Source organism: Aspergillus nomiae (genome assembly GCF_001204775.2).
Source record: "Aspergillus nomiae NRRL 13137 chromosome Unknown contig00089, whole genome shotgun sequence".
Lineage (NCBI taxonomy): Eukaryota > Fungi > Ascomycota > Eurotiomycetes > Eurotiales > Aspergillaceae > Aspergillus > Aspergillus nomiae.
Window position 1 is genome coordinate 62642 of NW_015378144.1, and position 27937 is coordinate 90578.

General features: G+C 49.2%; 11 protein-coding genes across 11 annotated transcripts; 6 read left to right on the top strand and 5 right to left on the bottom strand.

Annotated features, from left to right (window-relative positions):
• Nucleotides 1–887: 887 nt before the first annotated feature.
• ANOM_003776 (uncharacterized protein) lies at nucleotides 888–1289 on the bottom strand (the record flags this gene model as incomplete). The annotated part of the gene is made up of 4 exons (XM_015549033.1): nucleotides 888–899; nucleotides 963–1016; nucleotides 1083–1139; nucleotides 1200–1289. The coding sequence occupies 4 exons, from the start codon at nucleotides 1287–1289 to the stop codon at nucleotides 888–890; spliced, it is 213 nt and encodes a 70-aa protein (XP_015408120.1).
• A 2052-nt stretch (nucleotides 1290–3341) lies between these two features.
• Nucleotides 3342–5468, top strand: ANOM_003777 (lysophospholipid acyltransferase family protein; the record flags this gene model as incomplete). The annotated part of the gene is made up of 1 exon (XM_015549034.1): nucleotides 3342–5468. One exon carries the CDS (start codon nucleotides 3342–3344, stop codon nucleotides 5466–5468), a length of 2127 nt encoding a protein of 708 aa, XP_015408121.1.
• A 764-nt stretch (nucleotides 5469–6232) lies between these two features.
• ANOM_003778 (general amino acid permease AGP2) lies at nucleotides 6233–8398 on the top strand (the record flags this gene model as incomplete). The annotated part of the gene is made up of 8 exons (XM_015549035.1): nucleotides 6233–6410; nucleotides 6465–6572; nucleotides 6672–6782; nucleotides 6853–6958; nucleotides 7013–7175; nucleotides 7253–7335; nucleotides 7423–7632; nucleotides 7690–8398. The coding sequence occupies 8 exons, from the start codon at nucleotides 6233–6235 to the stop codon at nucleotides 8396–8398; spliced, it is 1668 nt and encodes a 555-aa protein (XP_015408116.1).
• Nucleotides 8399–8784: 386 nt separating this feature from the next.
• Nucleotides 8785–9426, top strand: ANOM_003779 (uncharacterized protein; the record flags this gene model as incomplete). Its single annotated transcript, XM_015549036.1, has 1 exon — nucleotides 8785–9426. The coding sequence occupies one exon, from the start codon at nucleotides 8785–8787 to the stop codon at nucleotides 9424–9426; it is 642 nt and encodes a 213-aa protein (XP_015408117.1).
• A 2331-nt stretch (nucleotides 9427–11757) lies between these two features.
• ANOM_003780 (glycoside hydrolase family 43 protein) lies at nucleotides 11758–12870 on the bottom strand (the record flags this gene model as incomplete). The annotated part of the gene is made up of 2 exons (XM_015549037.1): nucleotides 11758–12461; nucleotides 12519–12870. The coding sequence occupies 2 exons, from the start codon at nucleotides 12868–12870 to the stop codon at nucleotides 11758–11760; spliced, it is 1056 nt and encodes a 351-aa protein (XP_015408099.1).
• A 2072-nt stretch (nucleotides 12871–14942) lies between these two features.
• ANOM_003781 (beta-glucosidase) lies at nucleotides 14943–17377 on the bottom strand (the record flags this gene model as incomplete). The annotated part of the gene is made up of 3 exons (XM_015549038.1): nucleotides 14943–15652; nucleotides 15713–17173; nucleotides 17254–17377. The coding sequence occupies 3 exons, from the start codon at nucleotides 17375–17377 to the stop codon at nucleotides 14943–14945; spliced, it is 2295 nt and encodes a 764-aa protein (XP_015408098.1).
• A 1032-nt stretch (nucleotides 17378–18409) lies between these two features.
• On the bottom strand, nucleotides 18410–18951 carry ANOM_003782 (uncharacterized protein; the record flags this gene model as incomplete). The annotated part of the gene is made up of 2 exons (XM_015549039.1): nucleotides 18410–18771; nucleotides 18834–18951. 2 exons carry the CDS (start codon nucleotides 18949–18951, stop codon nucleotides 18410–18412), a joined length of 480 nt encoding a protein of 159 aa, XP_015408101.1.
• A 1405-nt stretch (nucleotides 18952–20356) lies between these two features.
• On the top strand, nucleotides 20357–21223 carry ANOM_003783 (acetate uptake transporter family protein; the record flags this gene model as incomplete). The annotated part of the gene is made up of 2 exons (XM_015549040.1): nucleotides 20357–20622; nucleotides 20689–21223. The coding sequence occupies 2 exons, from the start codon at nucleotides 20357–20359 to the stop codon at nucleotides 21221–21223; spliced, it is 801 nt and encodes a 266-aa protein (XP_015408100.1).
• A 2631-nt stretch (nucleotides 21224–23854) lies between these two features.
• Nucleotides 23855–24433, top strand: ANOM_003784 (uncharacterized protein; the record flags this gene model as incomplete). Its single annotated transcript, XM_015549041.1, has 1 exon — nucleotides 23855–24433. One exon carries the CDS (start codon nucleotides 23855–23857, stop codon nucleotides 24431–24433), a length of 579 nt encoding a protein of 192 aa, XP_015408097.1.
• A 493-nt stretch (nucleotides 24434–24926) lies between these two features.
• Nucleotides 24927–25302, bottom strand: ANOM_003785 (uncharacterized protein; the record flags this gene model as incomplete). Its single annotated transcript, XM_015549042.1, has 3 exons — nucleotides 24927–24959; nucleotides 25010–25080; nucleotides 25131–25302. The coding sequence occupies 3 exons, from the start codon at nucleotides 25300–25302 to the stop codon at nucleotides 24927–24929; spliced, it is 276 nt and encodes a 91-aa protein (XP_015408115.1).
• A 1114-nt stretch (nucleotides 25303–26416) lies between these two features.
• Nucleotides 26417–27637, top strand: ANOM_003786 (zinc-binding alcohol dehydrogenase family protein; the record flags this gene model as incomplete). Its single annotated transcript, XM_015549043.1, has 3 exons — nucleotides 26417–26674; nucleotides 26744–26861; nucleotides 26910–27637. 3 exons carry the CDS (start codon nucleotides 26417–26419, stop codon nucleotides 27635–27637), a joined length of 1104 nt encoding a protein of 367 aa, XP_015408102.1.
• Nucleotides 27638–27937: the final 300 nt, after the last annotated feature.

A 27937-nucleotide genomic window follows, 5' to 3' on the forward strand; every position in this document is an offset into this window, starting at 1 on the left:
TGAAGATGGATCCCTGGATGTTAGGCCTTACACAGCAACACGTACCACATAAGAGTTTGCATCATAATCTGGGCATGAATATGGGATCTAGTTCTGATATAACCCATGTTACTCGAACATACAAAGTATCTCTAGGCCTGGTAGGCACGTCAAAAGGTGAAAACGGCCGTTCCATTCATTAAAGAGTGCTTGAAATTAGTGCATTCAGTTCTCATCACAGAATTTCCCATCTTATAGTTATATATGTCGATATACCAGTGTAGTTGACCTACCATTCAAGAGATCATCTCGTGAATCTTATATCAGACTCCTTATTCGGTCGGTTCTCTTAGTTACCTTGGAGTCCAGGCATCTTATTCTGAGGTTCCACAACTTACTTTCTATAAATTAAAAGACACGATGTACCCGTACATGCACGAACAAAAGGGTACACCATATAGCTAGTCTTCTCTGTGCATTTACTCCACACACATCATCTAAACATTAGTGTGTGAATAGAAGTGATATCCTCGAGATACGGTGAAAGTGTTCAAAGTCTCTCCGAGTACACTGGGTCCCTGCCACACATGCATCTACGTGATCCAGTATCTCTACTTCATCCTGTGAGTACAGAAGCCAGACTTGCTGTGCGGTCAAGCCAATGTACGTTCCTGTAGCGAAGTATCATATTTTGACAGGCTACGCATATGACATCGCAACTACCCATGAAAAATTCATCTTGTCGTTGAAACCAAAAAGTCACAGTGAAGAGGCCAGACAACCACAAAGCATAAGATACATCGATTCCTTTTCTTCGCCTTTCTTCGAAACATCAGCCACCCAGATGTTCGCATTGCTCCATGTCCTGATCACTGAACATGAATGTGTCCGAATTGCAACCCTCGCCATTAGCTCGTATACTATCGATCGGTCAACATGTCAGCCTCGTGAGTTAAGTATCTGTACTGAAAGCAGATTCTTACCGCCCAACAAGCGATAGGATGGTTTGCTTGACCGCAATAAATCTTGTCAAGTTTCTTATAAATACAATTGGTCAGTTCATGCCTTCCATGTCTCGATACATAGTTCTTATTACTACTTACACCGTTCGCCAGCTGCTGGCAGTCTGGCTGCTGACGGCATTCCTCGTTGCTATGACACTGAATCACAAGGTCAGTAGTTGTCGCGTATCAAATAAAAGCTGTAGAAGGGTAACTCACACCGTAGCCCGGAGCACATCCATGCCAGCCTTGGGCAAGGACCCCGGTGCTCAGGGCGAGAGCAGTGATAAAGGCTGAGAGAAGTTGCATCGTGCAGGATGATCTGTTATCGTACTGAATTGAGAAAAGATTGATGGTAGAGAGTCGGGCTACTATATTTCGATGGGCGGGCCCAACCAATGTATTTATAGTCGTTGATGTGCTCTGCTGCACCTTTGCTGAGGTTGAGGCATACCTCTTCGAATCCCAAAAACGTTGTCTAAGTCTGACACATGAGTCTCTTGTCGTCTATTCCAGTCCACATCAGCGGCATCCAATCATCACACATCTTTGCTTGTTCGGTGGACTCGGGTGGAACATGTCTCAGACATGTTCCTAGCATTCTGCGACTCGGCATGGGCCTGGATGTAACTGCGGAGACTCAGCGGCATACTAAAAGCTGACACTTGGGATTGAATCCTGCCAGCAGATACGAGAGGCTACCGATGCTTAGACGGCCCGAAATGCGCTATCTTTGGCACCACATTCTGGTTTAGACAAGTCACAGAAACAGTGGCGTCTTTCATGAAGTTTCTATCCATACTTGTTGAACGTCATGTTACGTGTACAGAGGCTGTATAATTGGTCGCACTGCATAAAGTTATACCTCGATTCCAGCATATGTGATTCGAGCGCGGCTCAAGATTCCGTCGTCATTCAAATGTCTAGCACCCTCCCTCTGATTTAGAATCACCTAATATCTAATTAAGGTATCATGGAGACACAAGTTCAAGGTTCCAAAGTAGAACCGCAAGCTACGTCAAGAATAAGTGTTCACCAATGAAATCATAATAAGGTAACGCTTGGACGTGTAGATCATGTAAGGGGTAGAGTAGGAGCCCACTATATAGGATACCCGAGGTACATTTACGCTAACCGTACACTGTTGGATCGTGTTAATCAAATTGTCATGCACAATTGTCCTCCAACTTGGATGTCTCATTAAACATGGCTCCCATCAACATTCGATCGGGATCTGCGCGTATTACAATGTCTACAAGAAACCGATACTGTTGAACTTTTTTGCTTTTATGATTTATCTCAAGCTGTAGTGCCAAGGTTACATTAGTCCGCAAGCTTGTGCAGCCTGATATGGTATCACATAATACTTCGAGCAGGGAGCATAGGTTACAGTGGGACAGTGGCATTATGGTGGCTTTTTCCTACGTCATTGGCAGATCAGATCGACTTCTGCGTTTGGTACGTACCACAGATCCACATCAGTTAGACGATCAAAATTTAGGTATATGCCGGCAGCTCGTGTTCCTGGGGGGCCTGACGTACGTGTCATGTCTAACCCCAGAGAACGGGGCAGTCATAGATCTGTTGGCTTGCTTTTCAGCACCACAATGAGGGCTTTGTAATTAACACTGATATACGCCTCTATCTGAGTATTATTTGCTCGGTGGTCTCACGTCATTGCGAACTCTCCTTCCATGCTGGGATCCCCATGTTATTAACAGAACAGTGTAGGACGAAAATCCAGACTACGTAGCCCTGCAAGACACCGAGTAACCACGCTACACAGTTCTAAGAAGAAGGATGAAATCAACAACCTTCGAGAGGCACCAGTTCAAGATGACGATGAGATCTTTTCCAATCAACCACGACTCTGAATGAGACTCCATGGTTTATGCTGATGACAAGACACAACGCGGCCAGCGAGGACCAAGGATTCACCAGTCTCTCCAGGGCTCGTTGCAGTCAGATAACCTCTCGACGTGACTAAGATTGATAGCACTTGCTGCCAGACTTTGGAAGTTCTGAGAGTTCAAGTTCGATGGAGATCGACAGAGTGTTTGTCTGGTTTGCATGATGAGCTCACGCGGCTGAGTCAGCGATGGAAAAAAGCCGCTAAGCTTTTGCGGAGAATTTCGGTTGCGCGACTCCCCGAAAGAGGGATTCTTATCATTTCCCACCAAACACCCGCCGCGTCACTCGTCCATCCGTACATCCCCTCGCATACAGAACCTCTCTGTGGCGATTGGCTACTCGGACTCTGCCGGTATATGGTTACCGTCAAGAGTTAGGTTGCCTTCCACAACTGTTTAGGCCACCGATCGCTTGCCATTCCAGCGGGCGGGCCCAAACGTAATCGCGATCATGGCGCGCAGATACATGATCCCATGGCTCTATGACCTGGGCATCTGGATCTTCACCCTATGTCTAGACATTTTCTTCCGGGAGGTTTACTCCCGAGGAGCTTGGCGAATCCCGCGACGCGGGCCGGTGATCATCGTGGCTGCTCCACATGCGAACCAATTTGTTGACTCTATCCTGTTAATGCGCATTTTGAAGCACGCCGCCAACCGTCGAAGCTCGTTCCTCATTGCCGAGAAGTCCATGAGGGAGCCATATATCGGCACAATGGCTGGGTGCATGGGAGCCCTTCCGGTTGTGCGAGCCCAGGATAATGTCAAATCGGCCCCGGGTAAGATCTATTTGCCGGATCCCGATAACGACCCGACCCTGGTTCGTGGGGAAGGAACCGATTTTACGAACAAGCTCTTCATGGAAGGCGGCACGATTATTCTCCCGCGGGTGGGAAAGACCAGCCCGGAGCAGCAAACAATTGCGCAGATTCTCGGACCGGAAGAATTAAGACTGCGAAAGCCATTCAAGCAATTCAAGGAAGATCACCCTCTGTACGACGCGCTGCGCAATGGCACCACTTTTAAAGTCGCCCCGCATATCGACCAGCGCCAAATGTTCGACGCCGTTTATAGTGAACTCATTGCAGGCGGCTGTATCGGAATCTTTCCGGAAGGCGGCAGCCATGATCGTCCCAGCTTGCTTCCCTTGAAGGCCGGTGTCGCCATTATCGCATTGGGCGCTCTGGCTCAAGATCCCAACTGCGGCCTGTCTATCATTCCCTGTGGCATGAATTACTTTCACCCGAACAAGTTCCGTTCTCGCGCTGTCGTGGAGTTTGGCAACCCCGTTCACGTACATCCGGACCAAGTCGAAGCGTTCAAGGCCGGTGGGACTTCGAAGCGGAACGCGGTGGGATCATTGCTGGAAACGATTAACGAAGCACTGACTGCAGTGACTCAACAAGCGCCCGACCACGAGACGCTCATGCTTGTCCAAGCCACGAGACGACTCTACCGACCTCTCCGGATGAAGCTGCCCTTGCCGATTGTGATTGAAGTCAACCGACGGCTGCTCAAGGGTTACACTCAGTTCAAGGACGAGCCGAAGGTCCTCCAACTTAAGAAGGCTATATCGGACTACAATCGACGTCTTCGAGCCTTGGGTATTCGGGACCACCAGGTCGAATGGGGCGACGTCAAGCACCGACCGTGGTGGATGGTCTTGGGCACGCTGTTGTATCGCGTGGGTGAGCTCCTCACTCTAGCCGCAGGAACGCTACCGTCTGTCGCTCTCTTTTGGCCGGTCTTTGTGACTACCAAGGTTATTTCGGTGAAAAAGCAGCGCAAAGCTCTTGCTGGTTCCGTGGTCAAGCTCGAAGGCCGTGATGTGGTCGGGACCTGGAAGATTCTCGTCGCAATGGGCCTGGCGCCTGCCTTGTATACCTGGTATACGGTGGTTGTGACGACATGGCTACATTACTGTCGCAACGGTGGGCATTACTGCGCTGTCTCACCCTGGTGGACGAACCCCAGAACCTACATTCCCGATAGCATTCCCTTGTGGCTCTTTTCTATGTTTTTCTTCGGTCTGATGATTTCCGTCTCCTTCGCTGGTTTGCGAATCGGCGAGATTGGCATGGACGTGCTCAAATCTCTCCCGCCCCTTCTCGTTGCCCTGAACCCCATCTCGGCAAACTCTTTGGCCAAGCTGCGGGAGGAGCGCCAAGCTTTGTCCACCAAGGTGGTCGACACAATCGATGCCTTTGCACCGGAGATCTTCCCGGACTTTGAACATGAGAAACTCGTTCCCCATGGCTATCCTCATGATGACACGTACCAATCTCGGCTGAAGAGCATGCCGCCCAGTGAGCCCGAGAGCCGAAACACCAGTAAAACCCGAGGCAGCCGCAGCCGATCCCGAAGTGCCGGCTTCCTCCAGGACACCCTGCTCAAACCACTAACGATCGGATCGAAGGATGATCTCGGAGAAGTCAATCGGAGAATTCGCGACTCGATGAAGGAGCGAGGCCGCGAGCGCGTTCGGGCACAGTACGACTCGGATGCGGACGCTGTGTTGGTTGATGGTTCTGGCGGCAGTGACAGCGGAGATGCAGTAGAAGAGAAAAAGACCAGATGATTTTCCATCGATGAAACAAAACCCAGAGGTTCTAGGGAAAGATCGAGAAGGAGAAGGGTGGGGCATGTCTGGCATTGCATACTTTCTTTGTACAAAAGCGCAGTAATGGTCTATGAGAATTAAGTTAATGAGTACATGAGTGAAGTTGAATCTTCGCCGACCTCGGTGCTTCTGGATCGATCCTCCATTACGTGACCTAAGATTACAATATGACCCTAGTAAATACTCCATTACCCCTTTTTAGACACTCTATTCGTCAGATGTTAGAGTATACCGCATATTCGAGGAAGCATTCTCACAACTCTGTGTATCAAATGCGCCCGCAACCTTGGTAGGCACCAACGCACTGCATTCAACTATCCACGGGCTAACATAAGTTATTTCCTTCGCACGCTTGAGTCGGCGTCACACAGGCCCCGGTAACTGCATCTCAAAGTATCTACGCGATTCTTGGCTGGGTGTGACAAGGCGATCCCCTGTACTCCTGCGCCACTAAGCGGGGACTACTTATCATCCTAACAACATGAGAGGCTAGTGTGGTGCATAGGAGAATCGTATTACTGCAGATAATCGACGGTGTGACGTGGTGAGGTGCATATTACCCCTCTTAGAGCGCTGATCACTTCGGCGCCATCGTAAGATGAAGATCTCTGAAACGCTAACTGAGGCCAATACACGTGTGTTGCGATCAAAATGAATTGGGAGACCAGACCTCGCCATGCTGATTTCCTCCGAGCAACTACAGTTACCTGGGAAGTATCATCATGGCATCGACTGCACCTGCCGACATTCGTAAGGAAGTACAATCCGATCCGCTCAGTGGTGATGATCAGAATGGTGTGGGTGAGACCGAGGTGCTCTCTCCAGGGTCCCAGAAGCTTCACAGGAAACTCCGTGGGAGAGAGGTTCAGCTCTTTGCGGTCGGAGGAGCTATCGGTACATGTATGTTGGTCCTCAACCTGTTCACAATCGCCGCAATTTAATGATTCGCCGCAGCGCTTTTTGTACAAATGGGCGCGGCCTTGCCCAAAGGTGGCCCGGCCGGCTTGTTTATCGGATTCATTGCGTACGGTACCATCGTTCTGGCCGTAAATGAATGTTTTGGTAGGCCTGGTTCTCGAGATCCATTCCAACAATGACGATCACTGTATCCGTGTTGGCGATATAGTATGACACCGGGCTAATGCTAAGGGGCACACCCAGCGGAGATGGTTTGCTACATGCCCATTCCGTCACCCTTCGTGCGATTAGCCGGGCATTGGGTAGATGATGCCTTAAGCTTCGCGATGAGCTGGAATTTCTTCTTGGCCATGGGTTAGTTTCCGTGTCTTACATCCCGTCACCAAGTATACTCACCTCGAGTGTGTCCGAACACCATATACAGCGCTAAACATTCCTTATGAGATTGTCGCCATCAATGTTTTGCTTACCTACTGGACCGACAAAGTGCCCGTTGCAGCGGTTGTCGTCATAGTCATGGTCCTCTATGGGTAAGGACCTCGCCAGCTGCTTGGGCCCAGGATCATACGATTGACTCCGTTTAGGGTAGTAAACGTCCTTACAGTTCGTTACTTCGGCATTGCTGAGTTCTACCTATCGTTCTTCAAGATATTCCTGATGCTGGGCTTGATTCTCTACACGTTCGTCACCATGGTGGGCGGCAATCCCCACCGTGATGCCATTGGATTCCGATACTGGAACAACCCAGTTCGTGCACACTTTCCAATTTGGTTGCTCATAACAAGCGCTCAGCTAATCAATACACTTTGTTCGACGACGTATAGGGAGCATTCGTTTCACATCTGGTGCCCGGCGACACTGGCCGCTTTCTTGGGGTGCTGAGTTGCATGATCCAGGGCGCATTCACGTAAGTGGATCCTTCACCAACCTATCGTTTATCATGCCCATCTACAGTCTTACAAGGAGCGTGCTAATAGCTATATCGGACGGATAGAATGGTCGGGCCGGAATTTATATCCATGGCGGCTGGTGAATCTGAGCGACCCCGAAGAGTCATGCGGAAAGCATTCGCATCGTTTGGTTGGCGTCTTATGTTTTTCTTCTGTCTGGGAGCGCTCTGTGTAGGAATCGTGATTCCTTACGACGACCCCACGTTGGCTGCCATGCTGGACGGGACTAAACAGGGCAGTGGCACCGGTGCCGCGTCAGTAGGATTCAGGACGTTGAACCCTAGAATCCAAGTTCGCTAACCATATTTCAGGTCTCCCTATGTCATCTCTATGAACCATTTTGGAATCAAGGTCCTCCCGGACATTGTTAATGTGCTGATCATGACCTCGGTCCTGTCCGCAGGAAACAACGTCGTATTTTCCGCGTCGCGGACCCTATACGGCATGTCCTTAGAGAAAAAGGCGCCAAAATGGGTCTCCAAAACGAACCGAGCCGGATTGCCATACAACGCAGTGGCCATCGCCATGGCATTCTCCCTCCTGGGCTTCCTCCAGGTCAGCAACAGCTCGGCCACTGTACTCGACTGGCTAGTCAGTTGCATTGCAGGCTGCTATCTCCTCAACTACTTCGGAACATGCATCACCTACCTACATTTCCATGCGTCACTGCGCCATCAGGGAGTATCACGCGAAACCCTCCCTTATCGGGGTCGCTTCCAACCGTACACGGCGTGGTACGCTCTGGGCGGGACGGGAGTGATGGTCCTAGTCTTGGGTTATAACGTCTTTCTTTCCGGTGGTTGGGACCTAGAATCGTTCTTTCTCAATTATGTTATGATCGGATTCTATGCCCTTACTTTCGTGTTCTGGAAGATATTCCGGCGTACGCGGTACGTGGGGATCGGCAAGGCGGACCTCCAGTTAGGGGGTATCAAACGAGAGATTGATGAATATGAAGAAATGGAGTATGCTCGGAGAAGAGGAAAACCAGTGGCTTTGCTGGATCGGATGTTCGAGTAGAGCGTCCGTGCACGCTCATTCCGTATATAGGCCCTTGACCACAGTTGACGTATTAAAGCAAAGTGTCTTTTGGACAGAACAAAGAGCTAGTTTCAGCCCCCATGGCCGATGTAACCGTAAAGTGGAGCCAATTCTTTTCCAGGGCAGAAAGCATCAGCCTCCGAGCGCCAATCTGATGTCCAAAACTGACGATCGCTGCAGCAGCCCGCATAAGTATGGATCCACGTCAGTCCTGCGGAGAGAAGGCAATAATAAACATACGACAAATGACTCACGAATTGAGTTAGCGCTTACCGTGAATTCTTCTATTTATTGTCGCAGTTTTGGAAAACCATCAGTCGCAAGTCTTGACTCGAACGACAGCTGCTGCAATACCCTGCTCCAAAATGACGACCTCCGCCGAACAACACTCCAGCCTCCCCTATCATGGCTCCTGCCACTGCGGGTTTATCAGATACATAACCTTCATTCCGATGCCACCAGCAGTTGTCCCCGATGGGGCCAAAGGTGCCCACCTCCGATTCTACAAGTGCAGTTGCACGACGTGTCACAAAATGGGAATGTTCCACCTGCGACTTCCGGACGCGCCCAACCAATTCTTTTTACTCTCCCCGCTGGATCACGATACGCTGGCTAATTATAAATGCCCCAATGGTCATATAAATTGGTTCTTTTGTCCGACGTGCGGCGTGCGATGTTTCGCGACCGTACCTCACTGGAAGCAGGACCAGATCGATGTCGAAAGCATTTCGGCGGCCATTCCCACTCGTGATGGCAAGCCCGATCTGCCGGGTATAGAAGAATCGACGAAGACGGTCACAGTCTGGCGAATGGATCCTGAGATATTCCAGGAGGATGTGACTGGGTATCTAACGATCAATGCACTTACCATCGATCAAGATCAGGCCCATGGAAAGAATCTTGATCTGCGCCAGATCGTGGATAACAAATTGGTCGAGTACATGGATTGGAACACGAAAAAGGGTGATAGTCGATATGACTATCCTCATGACAAGGGGACCTGGTAGAGACTCAGGCTGGCATAGTCTGTTGGGATTACCAATTCGAGTCGATACATTCTGGAAAACATACTGTTGGATATCATGTCTATCGAGACTTGCGGGGTTCGGTTTTGTACTGGGAGGCGGAGTATTGGCATGTAAAAGTTATCGATATGGAGGTATGATTTGAATAGTAGAGCCATGACGAAATAATAATGAAATCGTTGACCTTTCGATCGATCACAACCTCTAACTAGATTTGGTGTGAATCAATTACACTGTAGTGTTACTACATGTGGAATGTTACCCTGGCAGTGGATGGTATCAGGAATATATATCCCAGATGTGGAAACAACAACAAAGGAACTCAACAACATGAAAAGTGATTTAAACCGCATAAATTCGTCTTCAAATCGAGTTGATATACTCATAGCAAACATCCCGTTCCATTTCAAGCGTTTGAAGGGTTTGACCTGGACAAGAGACGAAACAGCTGATGAATACTGGTCAGCAAGAGCTAGCGCTCACTCTTTTGCTTATATTGTCAAATACCAGTAGCTTTGTACAACAGCTGGCCGGCTGGCCCAATGGCAAGGCGCTTGACTACGAATCAAGAGATTGCAGGTTCGATCCCTGCGTCGGTCATTATTTTTGATCCCCACCACTTTCCCAGGCGGTCAGTGCTCAGCCACACGTCCTCCTTTGCAACAAACACTCTTCTACTCAATCCACTCTCTGCTCTTTGCGCTTCCTTGCTCGGACAGTCTGTAGCGCAGCCATGGAGTCCCTGAAAACCCTCCTTATATCCCCACGGAAATGGACCTCGGCGCAGTTTTCGAGCGCTCAATTTATCTCAAAGTTACGAAATTCCCGCTGATTGCATTCTTGGCATGGAGTACTTGCCTGCCGATGGAGATGAAGGTTGATTGATCCTATTTGTGTTCCTTGTTGCCCGATTCACAGTAACACCTCCATTAGAATTCGACTACCTTGCTACCGAGCTTACAGGGCCATCCGAGCAAGATCTAGCGGATTTCGGCCCCAAGCGTTCCCTTTACCGACGAAGTCCGTTCCATCTAGTTTTTGTGCGACTTCAGCAAGCAGCACAGGCCAAAGACGGCTCAGAGGCTTCTCGACAAGCCTTAACATGCCTCTTGGAGAGCATAATTTCCCACGTGGATGCCGTTGAACATTTCTCAGTATGACTTGTTCGGTTGGTGCCCGAACGGACTAACACAACACAGGCAGCTTGTTTTACGCCCAAGAATTCCATTTGAAATCCGTCCTTATGGGATACAAGGTTCGCTCAGATGTGAAGGTGCCCTGGTGGATATATCGTCTCCGGCCACGTTCTCTGTAAGGTCCCATGATATCGCCTTGCCTGTCCGTAGAAACTGATTTGAACGAAAGGTTGTGGCGGACAACAGTTGGAACATGGCCCAGGATATTTCGCAAATGCTTTTACAGGGCTTTCTTGCCTATGAACAGAATAGCCAAGATCCAAGCCATAGGTCTTTGGTTTTACGTATAGATAGAACTGTGTTGCAGTTTAGCACGACAACTACATCTTCAGCCTACTTGACTGACTTGATTCTGGGGAGGCTGCCAAGCGAGGAACTTCGAGTGTATCATTCCGAATCCTACGATCTTCGTCAACGTGACCGACGGAAGGAGGCCTTAAGAGTGATTATTGGCCTACTCAGGCTGCTTGGTACTAAAAAGTGAGACAAATAATAGCTTGAGCTAATCCTTGAAAAAGTGTCTGCAGCAATCCTATCTCAGCGTTGCCGCTTCGGAAGCATTCAAAACCACCGATAGAGTTGCAAGGCGAGGGCCCTGCTTGACTGAGTTTCTAGGTCAAACGCTTCGGAACGCCTGACTCACATCCTCTCAGTTTCCGGCAATTATCGGGCTGTTGACGTACACTAAATACGCAGCTGAAAGGTGCGCTGTAGTCAACCGGAGATGCGTACCATACATGCTCAACACGAATGCTCCTGGTCTCTCCAACCCCCTACCCTAGTGGCGCGTTCCATCGCCTGACCTGAGAGTTCTGCCGCCTCCTATTTCGAAGCCTACAGGCCGATGGTGTAAGCCAGTCCCTGTGACCATAGCCGGCTGGGTAACCATGGTCTTTGCGATGAACAAATGATGTTTATCACTCTACCACTTCAGCCGATGGACCTTTAGTGTATACCGCTACATCGATAATTGTCATTTCAACTATTGGAAATTAATCAAAGGCTGAGGACAACAAGGTCAATGATCTTGCTGTATGTCTTGATTTCTCTGCTTACATGATCCCTGCCCACCAAACCACCAGGGTCGAGGTGTGTATGTACATAGATTTATCGCATTTCATGCCGACTTCTCGTCTATCCGAGAACCTGCGCTATAGTGCAATGTCCATTCCCGTGACGCTACGTCCTGCAGACTCTTAGGAGCTTGGCTCGCTGAGTTCCACTGTCCAGGCCAACGCTTCTCCAAGATTTGGGATGCCATTGCTCCCCGAGCTGATCTCCTGCACCATCGCATAACGCTATCATTACATGCGCCGCTTTCAATGGTAGTAGCATGATAGGCGATCCACGTCTGCGAAGCGTCAGGGCTTTGGAAGAACGAGTTATGACCCGTTCCGTAGTTTCCGTTGGCCGATGACAAAAGGCAGCCGTCGTGCTTGCTCCAGGCGTTCTTGTCTGTCGGGTCGGTGGCGCCGTCCCACGTCAGGAGTCCCACGCAATAGTAAGACGTCCAGCAGTAAGACGCCGAGTACCCGATATGCGTCTTGCCGTCGAGATAGAGGGCCGCGGGACCTTCATTGACCGGTGTACCGTGCGTTTCAAAGTCTTCAACAGGCTCAGAGATCACCGAGATGTCGCCCGTCAACGAGGTGTAATCCGATCCCAGCTGCTGGATACACAGGGATTGATACGTGACGCCGTGGAAGCACGACCACACCATAAAGTTGCCATAGTCGTTGAACCGGACGATGGTCCCGTCAATTCCCCATGCCGTGGTCAGTTGGCCCGCGTAGGTGTAATCATCCCAGGGAGTCGCACCACCTAAAGACCGTTAGCCCTGTAAAGCAATGCGCCGAGGGTACGAGGATAACAGCTTACCTTCCAACACATGCATATTCTGCCCATCCAGATCCACGCTATTGCCGGCAGTGTAGTAAATGTACCACTTATCACCCAGGTAGTGAACTTCGGGGGCCCACACATTGCAGCAGTGAGTCTCCTCGGTGGTCGTGTAAGCTACCTTCTTCTCGCCCGTCTTGAGGCCTTCGATGGTAGTTGCCCGGCTGACTTGCACGTCATTCCAAGTTGTTGTGAGAAGATAGTAGTAGCCTCCGGTATAGACCACGAAGGGGTCACTGCCCCCGGGATTGCGAACTGGGTTCGTGTATGCGGAGGCTAGGGGGAAAATAGCCCATAGCCCCAAAAGGGCCTGCAATAATCTGAACAACATTGGACTTGCAAAGAGATTGTGTCAGTTTGACACAAACTTGTCAGTTCTAGTGATTGCCCACTCCTACGCCAGACACGGTATTTATGCACCGTTGAGCATACCATGGCCGTGTCAAACGCTCACCAGGCCTGGCCTACTACAACAGGCCGCTGATTGCATCTCGCATGCCGAGGCTTCCCCCACCGGAAAGATCCCTGTTTGATAGCGAGGAGGATAGCGAATATTCCGGAGATGTGGAGCGCCGTCGTGAAGAAAATCATCGGGCAATGCGGGGGACGTCCTGCCAAGACCTCGACAACCGATGCGTTAAAACCGGAGAAACTTGTCCTGTAAACTAACGCTTCTGAGTTGTGGAAGAATTCTCTCTCAGGTTTCTGGTCAAGGACCTAGGTGCTAGGCATTCATCCTACAGTCCCTTGTAAATTCGAGGTTTCAGCCCACCTCAGTGTATGTGGGACGCTCGATACACGTCTGATATAATGACGCGCACAATTTTCCGGAGCGTCTCTTGGCATTGCCTCACTTATCTAACATCCTGGTGCCAGCTGTGTGCTTGAAGACTTCCAGTTGAACTTCTAGTGAACTGAGGGAAAGTTTTAGGAGTAAACATGCTTTCGAGGAACGTCTTAACATAGGTTAGCTCGGGACGGTTTCCGGCAGCGACAAGCTTTCGCTTTCCCAGGGGCGAGCACGTTACAGGGGCCAGGTGAAAGTCTAGACCATTACCATCTAGCAGAGCCTGGACTATTCAGGAGATCTAGTAATCCTCCGCTATTCTACCTAGGGGGAAAAAGATCCCCACGAAGCTCCCTTGACGTTGTGTGTTATCTTTGCGCACTCTTGCCGCATCATGTGGTGTTTTTCAAGAAAACCACCTTGTTCTATTTTTTTCTGACTGAAGGTGTCAGAATCGATGCAAACTGAGGTCTCGATGCTACTAATCAGGTAGGGCTGAGGCCGTATTCATATTGCCCAGGAAACAAAGGAATAGAGGACAAAGATACTTGACGCTAGACCTCAAACGCGGCCTCAATGTTTCTGACTGATGCCTAGAGATGGATAGTCTTGATCTGAAGCGGCTCTGCTCGTAGGCAACAACGCCACCCAGCTGGCTAAAGCAGCAGGCATGAAACGATGGGGTGGGTCTTTTTGATGGCGTCATGCTCAATCCAGATCAGATAATGCATGCTTGAGTTTCGGAAACCAAGTATGTGTGCGTGCTTGCTTCTAAGTTAAGCATTCTGTCTACCTGGCCTATCTAACCATTGGTCTTCCCACCCGGTGGCGGTATACCGTGTCGGGCAGAAGACATCGGTCAGGATGATGATCCTGTGTTGACTAGAACACCACTGATTAGCGTTATGTCGCATATTAGCCTATGCTCAGTGATAGTACCAGTAGTATAATCAATTATCGGGTGCTTCCTGAGGCATTGATTGGCTGACGATAAAGCATCCAGTCAAGTCCTAGTTTAGTCGAAATCCGTTTCGATGTAACCTGCAGCTTAATCTCGGTCTCTCTGTCTCTATTGCTGACACCATCGCATAGCCTTCATTTATCGCTTGCGCTTCGTTGATCGGTTTGACCGTGTGGCGGTCATACAGCAGGGAGAACTTGTTGAATATGATAATCCTACCACTCTGTTGCAACGGGATACGCAGTTTAGGAGGTTCTTTCGAGCTCTGCAAGAATAGTCGGCCAGAGTGGCATGACAGCTAGAGAACATTTGTTCTGTGGTTGATATAGACAAGGCGGAAGTAGGTTTGTGACCCTGCTGTTTCACTTCTGTTGAAGTGGTCGCCACTTGTTCTGACTGCTATGAATTGATGATGGAAGCTTTGAATCAATGATTGGTATGTGCGTTCTAGATCTATGTGCTGCTTTCCTACTTTGCCCATTGTATAGACAGAGTAAATATTACCAACATTCAGCTAGCTGGGGTGATACGACTTTCAATTTCTATCATGGCCTAGTGTGGCCAACCATCTTGAGTCCAACTCGACTAAGCTGTTTGTATTTAAGTGTTTCAAACTCACATTGGCCAAGTCTATTCATGACAGCATCCTACCGAACTAAGCAATCTGAATAGTCCCATTCAAGTGCAGGATCCTGCTGCTAGCGCCAACAGAGGCTGTGTATTCTGCGGGTTGAAGCCTCCATTGCTGGGCCACAACGTCCCAAATACTGAGATCCCTCCTGATCAATGGGAACGATATTTGCTTCGTCTCACCCGGTTCCAGTGGTACTCTTTCGAAGCCGCGCAGCTGTCGTACGGGAGCGTCTGGAATACCAACATAGAGCTGGGCGACCTCTGATGCGGATATGTCACCCGTGTTGGTGATAGAGCAGGTGACTTCGAACAATACATCCCACAGCTGTGGATGTCCGCCCTGGACGATAGGAGTGTTGGTGTCCACCAGAGGGGAAGTACTATTTCCTGTAGACGTAATCGCAAGGTCAGAGTACTCGAAGGTGGTGTACGACAGACCAAAGCCGAATTCGAACTGCGGCTCAATGCCGTCACGATCGAAAGCACGGTAATCGATGTATAAGCCCTCGGTGAAGTTCACTTCGGGGAACGCGTCGAACGAGACAGTCGAGTTTAGCAACTCTCCGTAGTCGGATTCGTTCTTGGCGACGGTGAAAGGAAGTCTTCCGGATGGGCTAACATCGCCGTACAGGATATCAACGAGGGAGTGACCACTTTCTTGACCGGGGAGACCTGCAAAGAGAACTGCGGTCACGTTGGGGTGATTGATCCATGCATCGGCCGTGCGGATGCCTGGTTTATGGGATGATTGTTAGCGGATTATATTACCCTGAGTGAAGCTTGACTACTTACCGGCTGAATGAATGACCACGATCGTGTTGGTACAATTGGAAGCAACGTTGCGCACCAGATTGTCACTGAACTCGTCTGTCAAGCTGGTTCGGTCGAAGGCCTCAGACGCATACGCGTTGATGAACACGAGACAAGCGTCACTATTCACGTATGCAGGGGAGGGGTTCTCTGAGTAGAAATCCCAGCGAAGAGTTCCTTTGTTCCTCGAGATACGCTCCTGTAGAGCTTGGAAGGGACTCACCACGTATGGAGGAGTGCTTCCCCCAGAGCCTCCACCGGTGATGAGAGTGCCGTTGAAGGTGCTCCAACCGAAGTTGACTTCGTAACCGCCACCATAGCGCGAGGGATTGGCCCATGGGGCTGCGCTAACCGTTGCGTCGTAGCCATAGATACTAAGGAATCTGGTTGCATTCGTAAATGGCAGTGTGTTGTTAACATTTTTAACCAAAACAGTGCCAGCGGAACCAATTTCTCCGATCAATGTCGCATGGTCCTCTTGAACGTCAATAGGGTCGTGCTTCTCCGATTCCGAGTAAACTCCGGGGGAGGGATAGTCCTCGTCCTGGCCACTGTAAAACCAGGTTGCCAGGACTCGCGTTGCCATATCGTCCAGTCTTTCACTGGTGACACTGCCATTTGCGACAGCATCTGTCAGATTGCGGCCCCAGAAGCCACCGTCTGGCATAACAACATCTAGACCAGCATTGGCCGAAGCAACGCCAGAATGTTGCGCTGCCCAGTCGCTCACCACGAACCCTTCGAAGCCGAGTTCGGTTTTCAAGATACCGTTGAGCAGTTTCGAGTTCTGACACCCGTAGCTGTGGTTTAAACGCTGATAAGAGCACATCACACTTCCGACACCTTCTCTCAAAGAATCCATGAAAGGGAAAACATATAGCTCATGAATGGTCCGGTCGTCAGCATTCGAGCTTAGTGATTCCCCCATATCGCCGGGGTTTCTTCTCCATTCCTCTTCGTTCAACAGCCAATGCTTCGCCGAAGCAATCACTCCGGCGTCCTGGATACCTTTAGTGATCTGTCCCATCCCTCCGCCTGCAAGATAAGGATCCGCGCCGAGTCCCTCCCAATTGCGTCCGCCTCTGGCCAGCCTTCCCAAAGGTCCCGCGACGGGACCTAAGGCGACATTGATGCCCTTTCCGTGGTACTCCTGGCCCAGTGCTTGGCCATAGCGGTACATCAGAGAGCGATCCCATGTTGCCGCCACGTGAATGCCCGCCGGAAAAGCAGAGACAAATTCCTGCCCTCGAATGCCGTCCGGTGCGTCAGAGAAGCAAAGTGAAGGGATGGAAAGCCGAGGAATTGCACCCGTGTTTCCAACACACTGCCCGTCAAACCCACGGGTGAGGTTAGATTTCTCCTCGACGGTTAGTTGCGAGACAAGGGCTTTCGCGCGCTGATAGGCGCTCTCCCAGACCGAGCTTGTCGCCCCGTCGCCGACCGCTGGTTGTCTTTGTCAGTTCAATTACTCCAGTTTTAGGTTAGACCGGGGAATAGATTGCTTGGGATCTACTCAAACTTACGAGAGGGGTATACGGCAGGACTCCGGCCATAGTAAGGAACCTCCGATTCATTGGTATAGCCTTGGCCTGCACAGAGCGTGCCCTGCGCCAGCGCTATCGAAGCTAAAGGTGATAGGACCTTCATGAGGATGAGCCACTTGTACTATTCCGAGTCTTCATCACTTCTGATCTGTAGGTAGCTACGTCTATTTAAACCCTTCCATTGCCAAAGCTTGCGATTATGAGTAACATAGTGTCGTTTAGGTCATATCGGAGGAGACCCGACACGGCACGAAGTAAAACCCGTCGTGCTCACTAGAACGGGTATACTTCGGGATTTACAACAAGTCCTTGCGCGAGAATGGATCTGAACCCCGTCATCATGCTGGACACCCCGCAATTCACGACGATGCACGTTTCTTGGCGCCAAGCTTGTCGTCTATACTAACCATCAATTGGGTTACCGTGAAGTCGGGGAACGTCCCGAGATCGGCATTGATGCCTGTACCTCGAGTCGAGGAGGGGGAGTGCCCCGAGAACAGCCCGCAGTAGCGGCGAATCTGAGGAAAAGGTACATCCCTGTCACCCGGCAGTTAGGGTATCGGCATTGACTTGATGCGGTTGCTGGACGGTATACAATGCGCACAACGCAGGCAAGGGGGCACAGCATAACACATCCAGAATTGACCTAACTGCTAGCCGACCGTAAAGCCGACCTATCCGGTGTACCTCGAGCGAAGTCTGATCGGTGCGCTAGTGGGCCACTAGCATCGAATATTGACGAACCAATGAAAGGGGTTCTCGGGTGTTGTATGTCGAATGAACAGAGGCACCAAGTTGCCAAACATTTGCTCTGTGGGAAATTGGCTCGTGAGGCCGTGGAGCTCAGTAAACCGACAAGCATGAAATCGTGCCTATCAGTGATAATCATTGCGTTGTCCAGAGAAATGCCGAATGCCTTCCAGCGCAGCCGTCCACGACATAGCCGCCATTGTGACTGGAAATTGGCATTTCATAGGCCCCCGTCGAAGCATATATGTCTTCCCCAGGAGGCAGATCGAAAGGTCGGATTATTTAGGTGCCAAAACACACCCTAGGGAATCCCCTAAGCTTTAATGGTGGACAAGCGTTATGCCCTAGAGTTTCCACATTTCTGGTACGAAACACGAGGCATCTTTCAACCCGGATGCTGCGTCTGGTGATGAAAGTGATGCTTTCGCTCAGTAAACGTTCTATCATGGTGGAACCAGCCTAATGTGAACAATTCTTTCCACCACTTCACAAAGGTCTGTCGTGCTTCGCGAACCTCAGCGTCCATGTCAGGCTGAGGTTGTGGCTTGGATGAAGTCGGCTTTTCTATGAGATATGGCTTCCTCAAATAGTAAAAGGTCCGGCGACAGAGAGGACAACTAGCGTCATGCTCGCACAGCCATTCATCTATACACGGCTGATGAAAGCTATGCTGACAGGGTAAATGACGCAATATAAACCCGGGTTCTAGCGTGGCAAAGCAAAGACTGCATGTTGATTCCTCTGACTCTGTGAAATAACACATTTAGATGATATGTCATAGTATGGAATAGATCATTAATGAAGCGTACCAGGGTTGAATCCATGTTGTGGAATGCTAGTGCGAGGCAATCCGGCTAACCAAAGATCTGCAGTACGCAAAGGCCCACGATCTGTTTTGGACGGTACACATAGGTAATACTCTGGCATATTTTATTGTCTAAGGTCTTCGAAACATAACAGGTAGGAATATCATCAAAGCTGAAATGAGTCGTGCTTTCTGGGTGAAGAGAATCGTGTCGCTCATGAGTTTGTCCAGAGTAGTATATATCGCAGCCAAAATGGCACGACGGTCTGCCATGTAGGCAAGCCGGACTATATCATACGGTACAAGTAGCATTCCATCAGCACATGCTTGCAGAACTTTATTAATCCAGAGGTTCTAGAGCTGTGAAAATTATTCAAGCTGTTTCGGTGTTTTTTCGGGAATCCAGTTGGTGTCCTGAGGAATCAACGCCATTCCCTTCTGAGTATGACCATGCAGCCAATCAACGTTCGTCATTCAATGAAAAAGGTCGAAACTCGGCAAGTCGTGAAGCCCTACTCTTGGGTAGTATCACTACTGCATCACCCCTGTATCTTATTTTTTGGTCCTATTGTTGCCATATAACCCACTTGAGCCGTGTCCACCCCTACCAATGCATTCACGGGCCTAGGAATACCTGACTTTGTGGACAACTCATCGATACTCATTGAGACTTCGACACCGGTACTGAGACTGAGAGAGCTGGGCATTCCCTGTCAACGCGTTGAATGTTCTTTGGACAATGGGTAACACGGCATTACAGGCGTATGTCGTATATGAGTCTCCGTTGGTAATAGCTATTGTTGCTAGCTTGTTGATCCAAGTCACACTTTACTACGAAACTGGGAAAACAAACAAATCGACTTGTGAACAACGCTCAGCACAGGCTACAACAGAGAAATTGCTCCTTACACCCGGGAAAACTTCTCAGAAGCTTATTGTCAATCTATTCCTCTAGCAGAAGTCTCATTACGTGTAGTGCGGCTTGTATACTAGGAGTACCATTCCCCAACACCTTGTATGATACCCCACATATCTTCGGATATAGCCTATGGTGGAGTGGTGGTAGTGCACACCGAACTATAGAAACCTTACTAGGGTACCGATCTCCTTGACCTGCCATTTATTCTTGTAGTTTCCATCCTAATGAACCTAATCATTTAGTGTGGCGATTTGATTAGCTGGATTAGTCACATGGTAAAGCTCTAGTGAACCGTAGCGAAGTGGAGAATACCCCGGTGGCCAAATGTGTAGTTCATGATCTTTGAATGAGAATTATAGTTGTACCTCAAATTTACTCTCCTTGGTAGAGCTTAAACATTAAGTTTAAGTCGGTGACGAGGAGGGCCTCTCGGTTGTAAGGAATGCTGCCGATCAGTATGGGGTTCCAGCCCTGGGGTTTGGGGTATAAAATGCCTTCCCCAGAAACACAGAGGCCCCTTGTTACGAATTCATGATTAGTTCTGGATTTCTCTGTCTGAGCTTTCTCTACCTCTTGATACTCAATCGTTGTTCACCGTTTTGACCAACATGTCCGACACACGAGAAGCGAATCCAACCGTGATGGATACCGCTGAGTCTGGCTCGTCACAATTTCATCTCCAAAAAGAGAGACAATCTGCCTATCACAATGAACATGGCGCCGTGGCATCTCTCCCCCAACACGAAGCCCACATCCATACTGTTTCACAGGTGCCTTTGCCACCATATCAGAAACTCGCAAATCCTGGTCCCTTGGGGCTTTTAGCTTTCGCATTGACGACGTTCGTCCTTGGGCTCTATGAATGCGGCGCAGGGTAAGTGAATATGTCTATGCCATACATTCTACCACTGACACCACTGACATTGATGCTTGCATTCAGACTGCCTCATTCCAACCCTCAAGGCAAAGTTGGGCCTAACCAAGCTGCCTTCGGACTAGCCATTTTCTTTGGCGGTGGTGCCCAGTTCGTTGCTGGCATCTTCGAGTTCCGCGTCGGAAACACCTTTGGCTGCACCGTCCATTGCTCCTACTCTGCCTTCTGGCTCAGCTACGCAATGTTTCTCATTCCCTCTCTGGATATAAAAGGGCAGTATAACGGGGATGAACGCGCATACACGTTTGCCATCGGCATCTACCTGATACTGTGGTGCTTCCTGACCGTACTCTTCCTTCTCGCAGCCTTGAGAACCAACCTGTCTATCATTCTCGTTTTCTTCTTCCTGATCATTGCATATCTGCTGTTGAGCATTGCCAACTTCATTGCAACTGAGCATCCTGCGCAAAGTGTGAAGGTCAACAAAGCCGGTGGTGCCTTTACCGTGATTTGCGCATTTGTTGCCTTTTATGCTGGTTCATCTGGCCTGATGGTGCCAGAGACGACGTGGGTTCGGTTTCCTCTCGGCGAGATCCCCTAAGATTCATTTGCGACTGAAAGTGACTTAACCGGCTATGGATGGAAACAGAGCCCATGTGTGGAAATATCATCAGACCTCTTCTTGTAGGGGAGATTTTGCAAGTTTCAACTTGCACCACGGGAACGCTTCCCATACAAAGTTGTTCACTGTCCTATCAATTCGATGAAATGCAATGTGCAATATGTTTTTAATACGCTCTCTGGCCTTTGTTGCTTATATATCTCTTTTTACCTCACTCGCTTCACAACCTGTAGTTATTCACAATGACGATCAAGAGACCTTACACTACAATGTTGCTTATGGAGTGAAGGTGGTCTCCTTCACAACGTAGTTTAGTGAATCCGAGTCATTAGAGTGGTAAAGTGAAGAAGGAATGAGGAAGGCGCGATATAAATACGAGCTCAGCTCACAGCACACTGTAGCTTTACAGCGAGCCCAGTCCGACTGATATCGGTCAATGGGACCAATCCGATTTATTTCAGTTTCATTGGTTATCGTATCTATTCCTGATGGTACATTCATTCTCATCATTACTAACTTCTGTCCAACTACGGATAACATCGTTTCCAGGAGTCTGGCCAAATAAGAAATCTAGCTTGCACACTGGAGAAATAAGCTTGATCTGTTACAGTAACGCCAATCTTACCACTCCTCAACCAGATGTCATTGATACTGTGGCAAATAACAAGCCCAAAGCCCAGGGCTTGAAGGACAGACCGGTCTAAAGGACCGTGTCCGGCTTAATAGGGAAAGACTAAAGAGCTAGAAATCCTCAAACATCCTCAAACAGACTACCAGATGTGATTGCAAGTAGCTTTCGCATATTCCGACGAGATATCTTACGCTATACGGAATGGCAATCAGCGGCTTGAGACCATTGTGAGAACACCAGCTGTATCCAATCCTACGGTCGTGAACGGGCCCTTCAGCCCGCAGCGCGATGAGCATAGTCTCCGAGGTCTAGGAGAGCAAACATCCAATTTTCAATCTTAGTAGCTGTTTGTGTCTCCTTAACTATCTTAGCAATATCGCGAGACGGGGCATCCACTTAGATACGATATGTCTTGCTGAGCGAAGCACACCTTACCAGAAGATCCATATTAAAAACAAAAACCAGGTCTCAGCGTACCTCTCGTCTCTCCTCCGGTTAATGAAGCACCAATATACGGCGGTGCTGATGCTAACTGTTTCATCGGCGGTTACAGAAAACATTATAGCCGCCCCGTATATGCATGGCCAAGATGTAATGGATGCAATATTTGGGATGAAGCGACCCGCGGAGTTGTTCTCGGCCAAGAATGGTCTTCTGCTATATAACGGCATCGAACGTGTTTTCAATGCGGGAAAGCTGGTCATTGTCCCAGACCTTGCTGATAGACCAGCCATAGAACAGATACTCACCTGGATACAGTGAGAAACCAGGGAATACAAATTGAATTTGTTGATTTGCCATGGGACATGCTCGATACAGGAGTTTCGGTCTATCATGCAAAAACGTGGAGAGATCTGGATGGCCAACTGCTTCAATTCCGGACGAGTTTCCCGCCCGCGGCGAGATATCTTTACTACCATTACTGCATCCAGGTCCTGCGGCAAGCATGGGGACGACATAACACAGGGGGGGAGCGCTACCTACTCTCAAGAACGAGATCGGTAAGCCCCTCTGGGGCACACCAGGTAGATGTATTCCGAAGAATATGCTTCTAGCGGTTGTAGAGAGAAAATTGGGCACGATTACAAAGAGCTCTTGCAAGGTGCTACTTCGAGAAGGGAGATAATAATCCCCTCTTGGCCATTGCATCCTGTCGAGTAGAAAGCCGACCAGCACTTCGGGCTACGACATCTGCCGGTGAAGAGGAAGATGAGGATGAGGAAAGCGTTGACGAGTGACCCCTCGCAGCCTTGCTAACTGTATTTAAATTGCAATTGTGGATGGCTTATGTCCTTAGTTTTCCTAGTTAGGCATGGCTGGACTAGGACAGCTTGCTTCAATCATGACTTCTCGCTCTGCAGGAATCCTGAGGTTCAGAACTATCCATAGATTGTAGACTAGTATAGACATACGCGTCATCACGCTACCTTGTAGTTCGCCTGTCATGGGCGAAAAGGGTGGCAGGAGCGAGGAAGGGATCCGCTAGAGCACATGTGTTCGAATGGTTTCACTCATTACGATGCTGTACCATCGGCGAGTGAGTTGTATGTCTTATATTCTGGCGGTGAGTTGCCTTCTACCATGTTGTGACTGCTGTGTATGATTGGCTCAAGACTCGTATATCAAAATAGCCACAATCCACCTATTCGCCACCGTGCAGATGGGAACATCTTCCCCTTCGTATTTGTCTTAAAATAGGCTCAGGTGTCTGCAGATTGATTGGGGACATATGACAGGTTAATTGCCACCAGAGTAAGTGTAATTGCGTGGTGTACCTTTATCAAGAACCTCGTGGTTCGCAACCCCAGGTTTATCTTCGCACCGCATCAGAAAAGTTACACTGCTTCTAGAAATCACGTAACATTCGTTGCTACATACATGTCTATATAAATATACTGCTCTTGTACATCTATCAATCCCTCTTTTAGCCCCTTTTCACTTTTCAAACAAAACATCGATCAAAGTATCCTGCAAAAGAAATGCATCTCATAACTCCTCGACTCTGCACAGCTCTCACTGTGTTCACGAGTCTAATCATTTCATCCTTTGCAATCGATACCCCTGCAACGAAGGATTCTACCATTCTCCGTTCGACCGTGAGCTGCCCTACATGTCCCGATCGTAACTGCTACAAATGCACGCTGGGTCATGATGGCACGCTCCAGGCCAACACCGGTGGACTGGCCTATATACGCTCTCTGATCGCATTCCAACTTCCCGTCCCGGCTGCCTCCATCACAGCATGCACAGTCCAATTCTCCGCCTTCACAAAGCCCCTCGAGGCACCGGTTAATGTCACCGCAGCCCAGGCGCTCTCTTCCGACTGGGACGAGGATACGGTTACCGGAGAGAACGCGCCGGATGCGGGTGACGTCTTTGCGGAGATTGAGGTCCCTGCATATGCCAATATGGGGGCCATCGATGTTACACCTGCTTGTAAGGGGGCTGATGAAGATGGAAAATTTTCTATATTCTTAGGAACAAAGTTTGGCAGAATTGAGGTTTGGTCGAAGGATTCGGGAAACCCAGCGATTCTCCATATTACATCTTCTGCTTGAGTGTTGGTGTGTGATCTACATGGGTGATGTATCTCGTTTCCACAAATCTGTGTTGGAGGAGTGACTGGAACATCTTCAGTCTTGAAGGGAGGGCATAATGGCGCGAGTATTTCACTCTTCGTGTTTTCTATCCTCGTGGCGCAAAGATATTGTCTCTCCTGCTTATTTAGTATGTTACGTCGACTGCATTGCTGGGTTGCCAACGAAATTTAGCGAATTTCTCTACTCTGTCCTTGCTTAGTTTGTTGCCCGAGTTTATGCAACAAGGGACATTAATTGTTTTCGCGAAGGAGCCTACCAAGTATGATAAATTGCAAGCGATTGATGAACTTTGAATATACAAATGTCAGGACTTTTGGTGTTTCCCATAACGGACAGTACAACATAGTTTTTCTGGCTGTCGTTTCTGCACCTGAAACCGCCCTTACTGAAATTAAACGAGGAAGTTGAGCACAAACATAGACTTGCTGCATGATAATAGAAATGGCGACGATTACAACGCGGTACAAGCAAGATTCCCACCACTCTGAGTCAAGTCAGCAGGCACCTTCACTGTTCAAAAAGGAATAACCTTACGAGAGGAAGATTGCTGGCGCAACAACCCTGTACTTTTCCCGTCGGACAGTTTCCGTTTGCGCTCTGTTGGACTACAGAAGTCAGTTCCATCTCATTGGAGAGGGACGTTCCGGTAACTTACGTTCGCAGTTAGTCCCAACCGCACGGACGAAAAGGATATTGACGGGGAAAAAAGTGTCGCAGCAAAATCGTTTCTTACCAGCAGGGCAATCTCTCTTTTCTAAATCTCCTGCTGGAGCGGCGGTGGCCATGCTGGCCATGGCGCAAAGGGCTAGGATGGTCTTGAGGTTCATGATTCTTTTCCTCTTGCTTCGAGATCCTTTTAATGTGTGTATGTGAAAAGAACTACAATGCAGAATAGAGAGGGTAGGGTTGGAATCCTCGTTCTCTTTTATAGACCGACAAACAGGCGAGAATATGTACAGCGTTATAGAGCGATCTGGGTGTGTCCAGACCATGGAAATGAGAAGGTTTGATAGTTTGCTGTATTTAAACACCACCCGAACCTTGGAACAGATATCCGAAAGAAGAAAACAAGTCAGACAACTGTCCCTTCAGTCAACATCAATGGCTAATATAGGTTCGTACAAATCTCCAGACTGTAGTTTGGACGTCGTGGAAAAGGCTGCCACCAATGGCATGATCTGTGGGCTGTTGGTAAACCATTACCCTGAGAACTGCAAACAGCGATATCCAATCTAGACCGCGACGGGGAAGACAACCGTGTCATTGAGTTGCAGTCTAGAGCTGCTGAGACCGGGTCTTCCAAGGATTGTCAATCTGTCAAGCATCATTGACGTTGCCTATTGTTATGTAGCTTTGTTCCTAGTCTTTGAGAGAGACCGAGATCCAGTCCAACAAGAGGCTCCATCGTCATCTTTTATGCTTATATTCCCTTCCACACGCGATAAGATAAAAGTCTTCACGGATCCTGCAGCTTCCGGGTCCCGAGCAACTGCCGAGATCCACTCACATCGGGCCGACGGCATTTTATATACGAACGCAACCCTCTGTATAGCTTCGCGATTACTATGGAAGAGCCCGTCAGTCTTTTGTATCCTTCTCAGATATAATCGCAATTCAAATACAATTCCATTGTCATCGCAACCACCCAGCAATAACGGCATGCTCGAAACATAATGACAGGCCACCGGCTTAGATCTCTCCAACTCCTCGATCCGCTCAACCTCCACAACCTGTGACGTCAAATCAACCGCCGAGGGTCCACCCTGATTAATAATGTCCTGCACGAGTCATTAGCGAAGATGCCAGGTTAACTTCGGTAGTCATGGGAGCCCCTATATCCGTTGAGTTAAATATCTCTGGGAATCCGGCGGAACTCGTCTGGAGAGGTCAACGAAGCGAACCTGTGCATCCAAACGCCAGCTGCTTTTGGCATTAAACAGGATGAAAGAGATCATCAACCTTCACGACTGCAAGACCAAGCTGATTGAATCGGCGGTCCCTGAGATTAATGACGACCAGGTCCTGATCCGTGTCGTCGTCTCCGGATCGAACCCCAAGGATTGGAAGGTGCCGGATCTTGCGCACAGCGAGGAGCAACCGTTCTTTGAGCGCTACGAGAAAGTCCGAGAGGGAGTAAATCAAGGCGATGATATAGCTGGTGTGGTCGAAAAGGTGGGGAAAAACGTAGTCGAATTTCGGGTGAGTTCTGTCGCTTTAATCCCAAGACTGGTGATTGTCAGGAATTAATAGATATCTTGTTGCCTCTAGCCCGGTGATCGAGTCGGAGCTTTTCACGAAATGCTTGCGCCTGGAGGCAGTTATGCCGAGTATGCGGTTGCATGGAGCCATACTACGTTCCATTTACCAGAGAAGATTTCATTTGAAGGTATATCCAACACTATCGTCGTTATTGTACTATGCTAATTCCCAACAGAGGCAGCAACCATCCCTCTAGCCGGCCTCACGGCAGTTGTATCTCTCTACCACCACCTTGGATTTCAATTCCCCTGGTCACCGGCAGCTAAAGGCAAATCCCCCAGCGCCACGACGCCGTTCATTGTCTACGGTGCAAGCACGGCAGTCGGGTCCTACGCGATCAAGTTTGCCAGACTCAGCAACATCCACCCGATTATTGCGATTGCCGGAAAGGGCGCTCATTACATCCGGAAGTTCCTGGATGAAAGCAAGGGCGACATAGTTGTGGATTATCGGGAGGGCCCCGAGAAAACCATCGCTGACATTCGCAATGCTCTGCGCTCATCCACTGGTGCCAACGATCTCCCGGCAAATCATGCCCTAGACACAATTGTTACCGAGGATAGTACTACTGTGCTGCGTTCTGTCATGAACCCTGGTGGCAACATTAATTATGTACTCATGAGTCCCCCCGATGTTTCTCCCGCGGTTGCGTCGAACACTTGGGTCAGTTCGGCCCACCAGATCGGTGGTATTGACGATTGCCGTGATCTGTGCTTCGTGTTCTGTCGGTGGTTCACACGGGCCCTGCAGACGGGCGAGTTGGAGAGCCATCCATTTGAAGTCAGAGCAGGTGGCTTGTTGGGGGTTGAGGGGGCGATGAAGGACTTGAAGGACGGAAAAGCGAGTGCGGTGAAGTACGTTTTTAGAATTGGCGAGACGCCGGGACTAGAGAAGTTGGTATAGATGCTATATTCACGCTAGATACTTAATCCAGGTCTGATGAATCCAAAGAGGGGTCGACAAAAGGAATATCAAACAAGTGGTTGATACTGTGGGTGTCACGACCTTGATTCTTTAGCAGTACTCGCAAGGTGAGGCATAATATCTCTCCACTGAAATCGTCAATCTTCCCGGCTTCCTCAGCAGCCTTGTATTCTTACAACCTCTGAAGCTCGTCCTTGCTTACCCATTTCCAACTTTCGTATGAACTGCTTTCAGGAGTCAGCCATCGCGCTGTCAGCACCCTCCAAGAATGGGAAGATA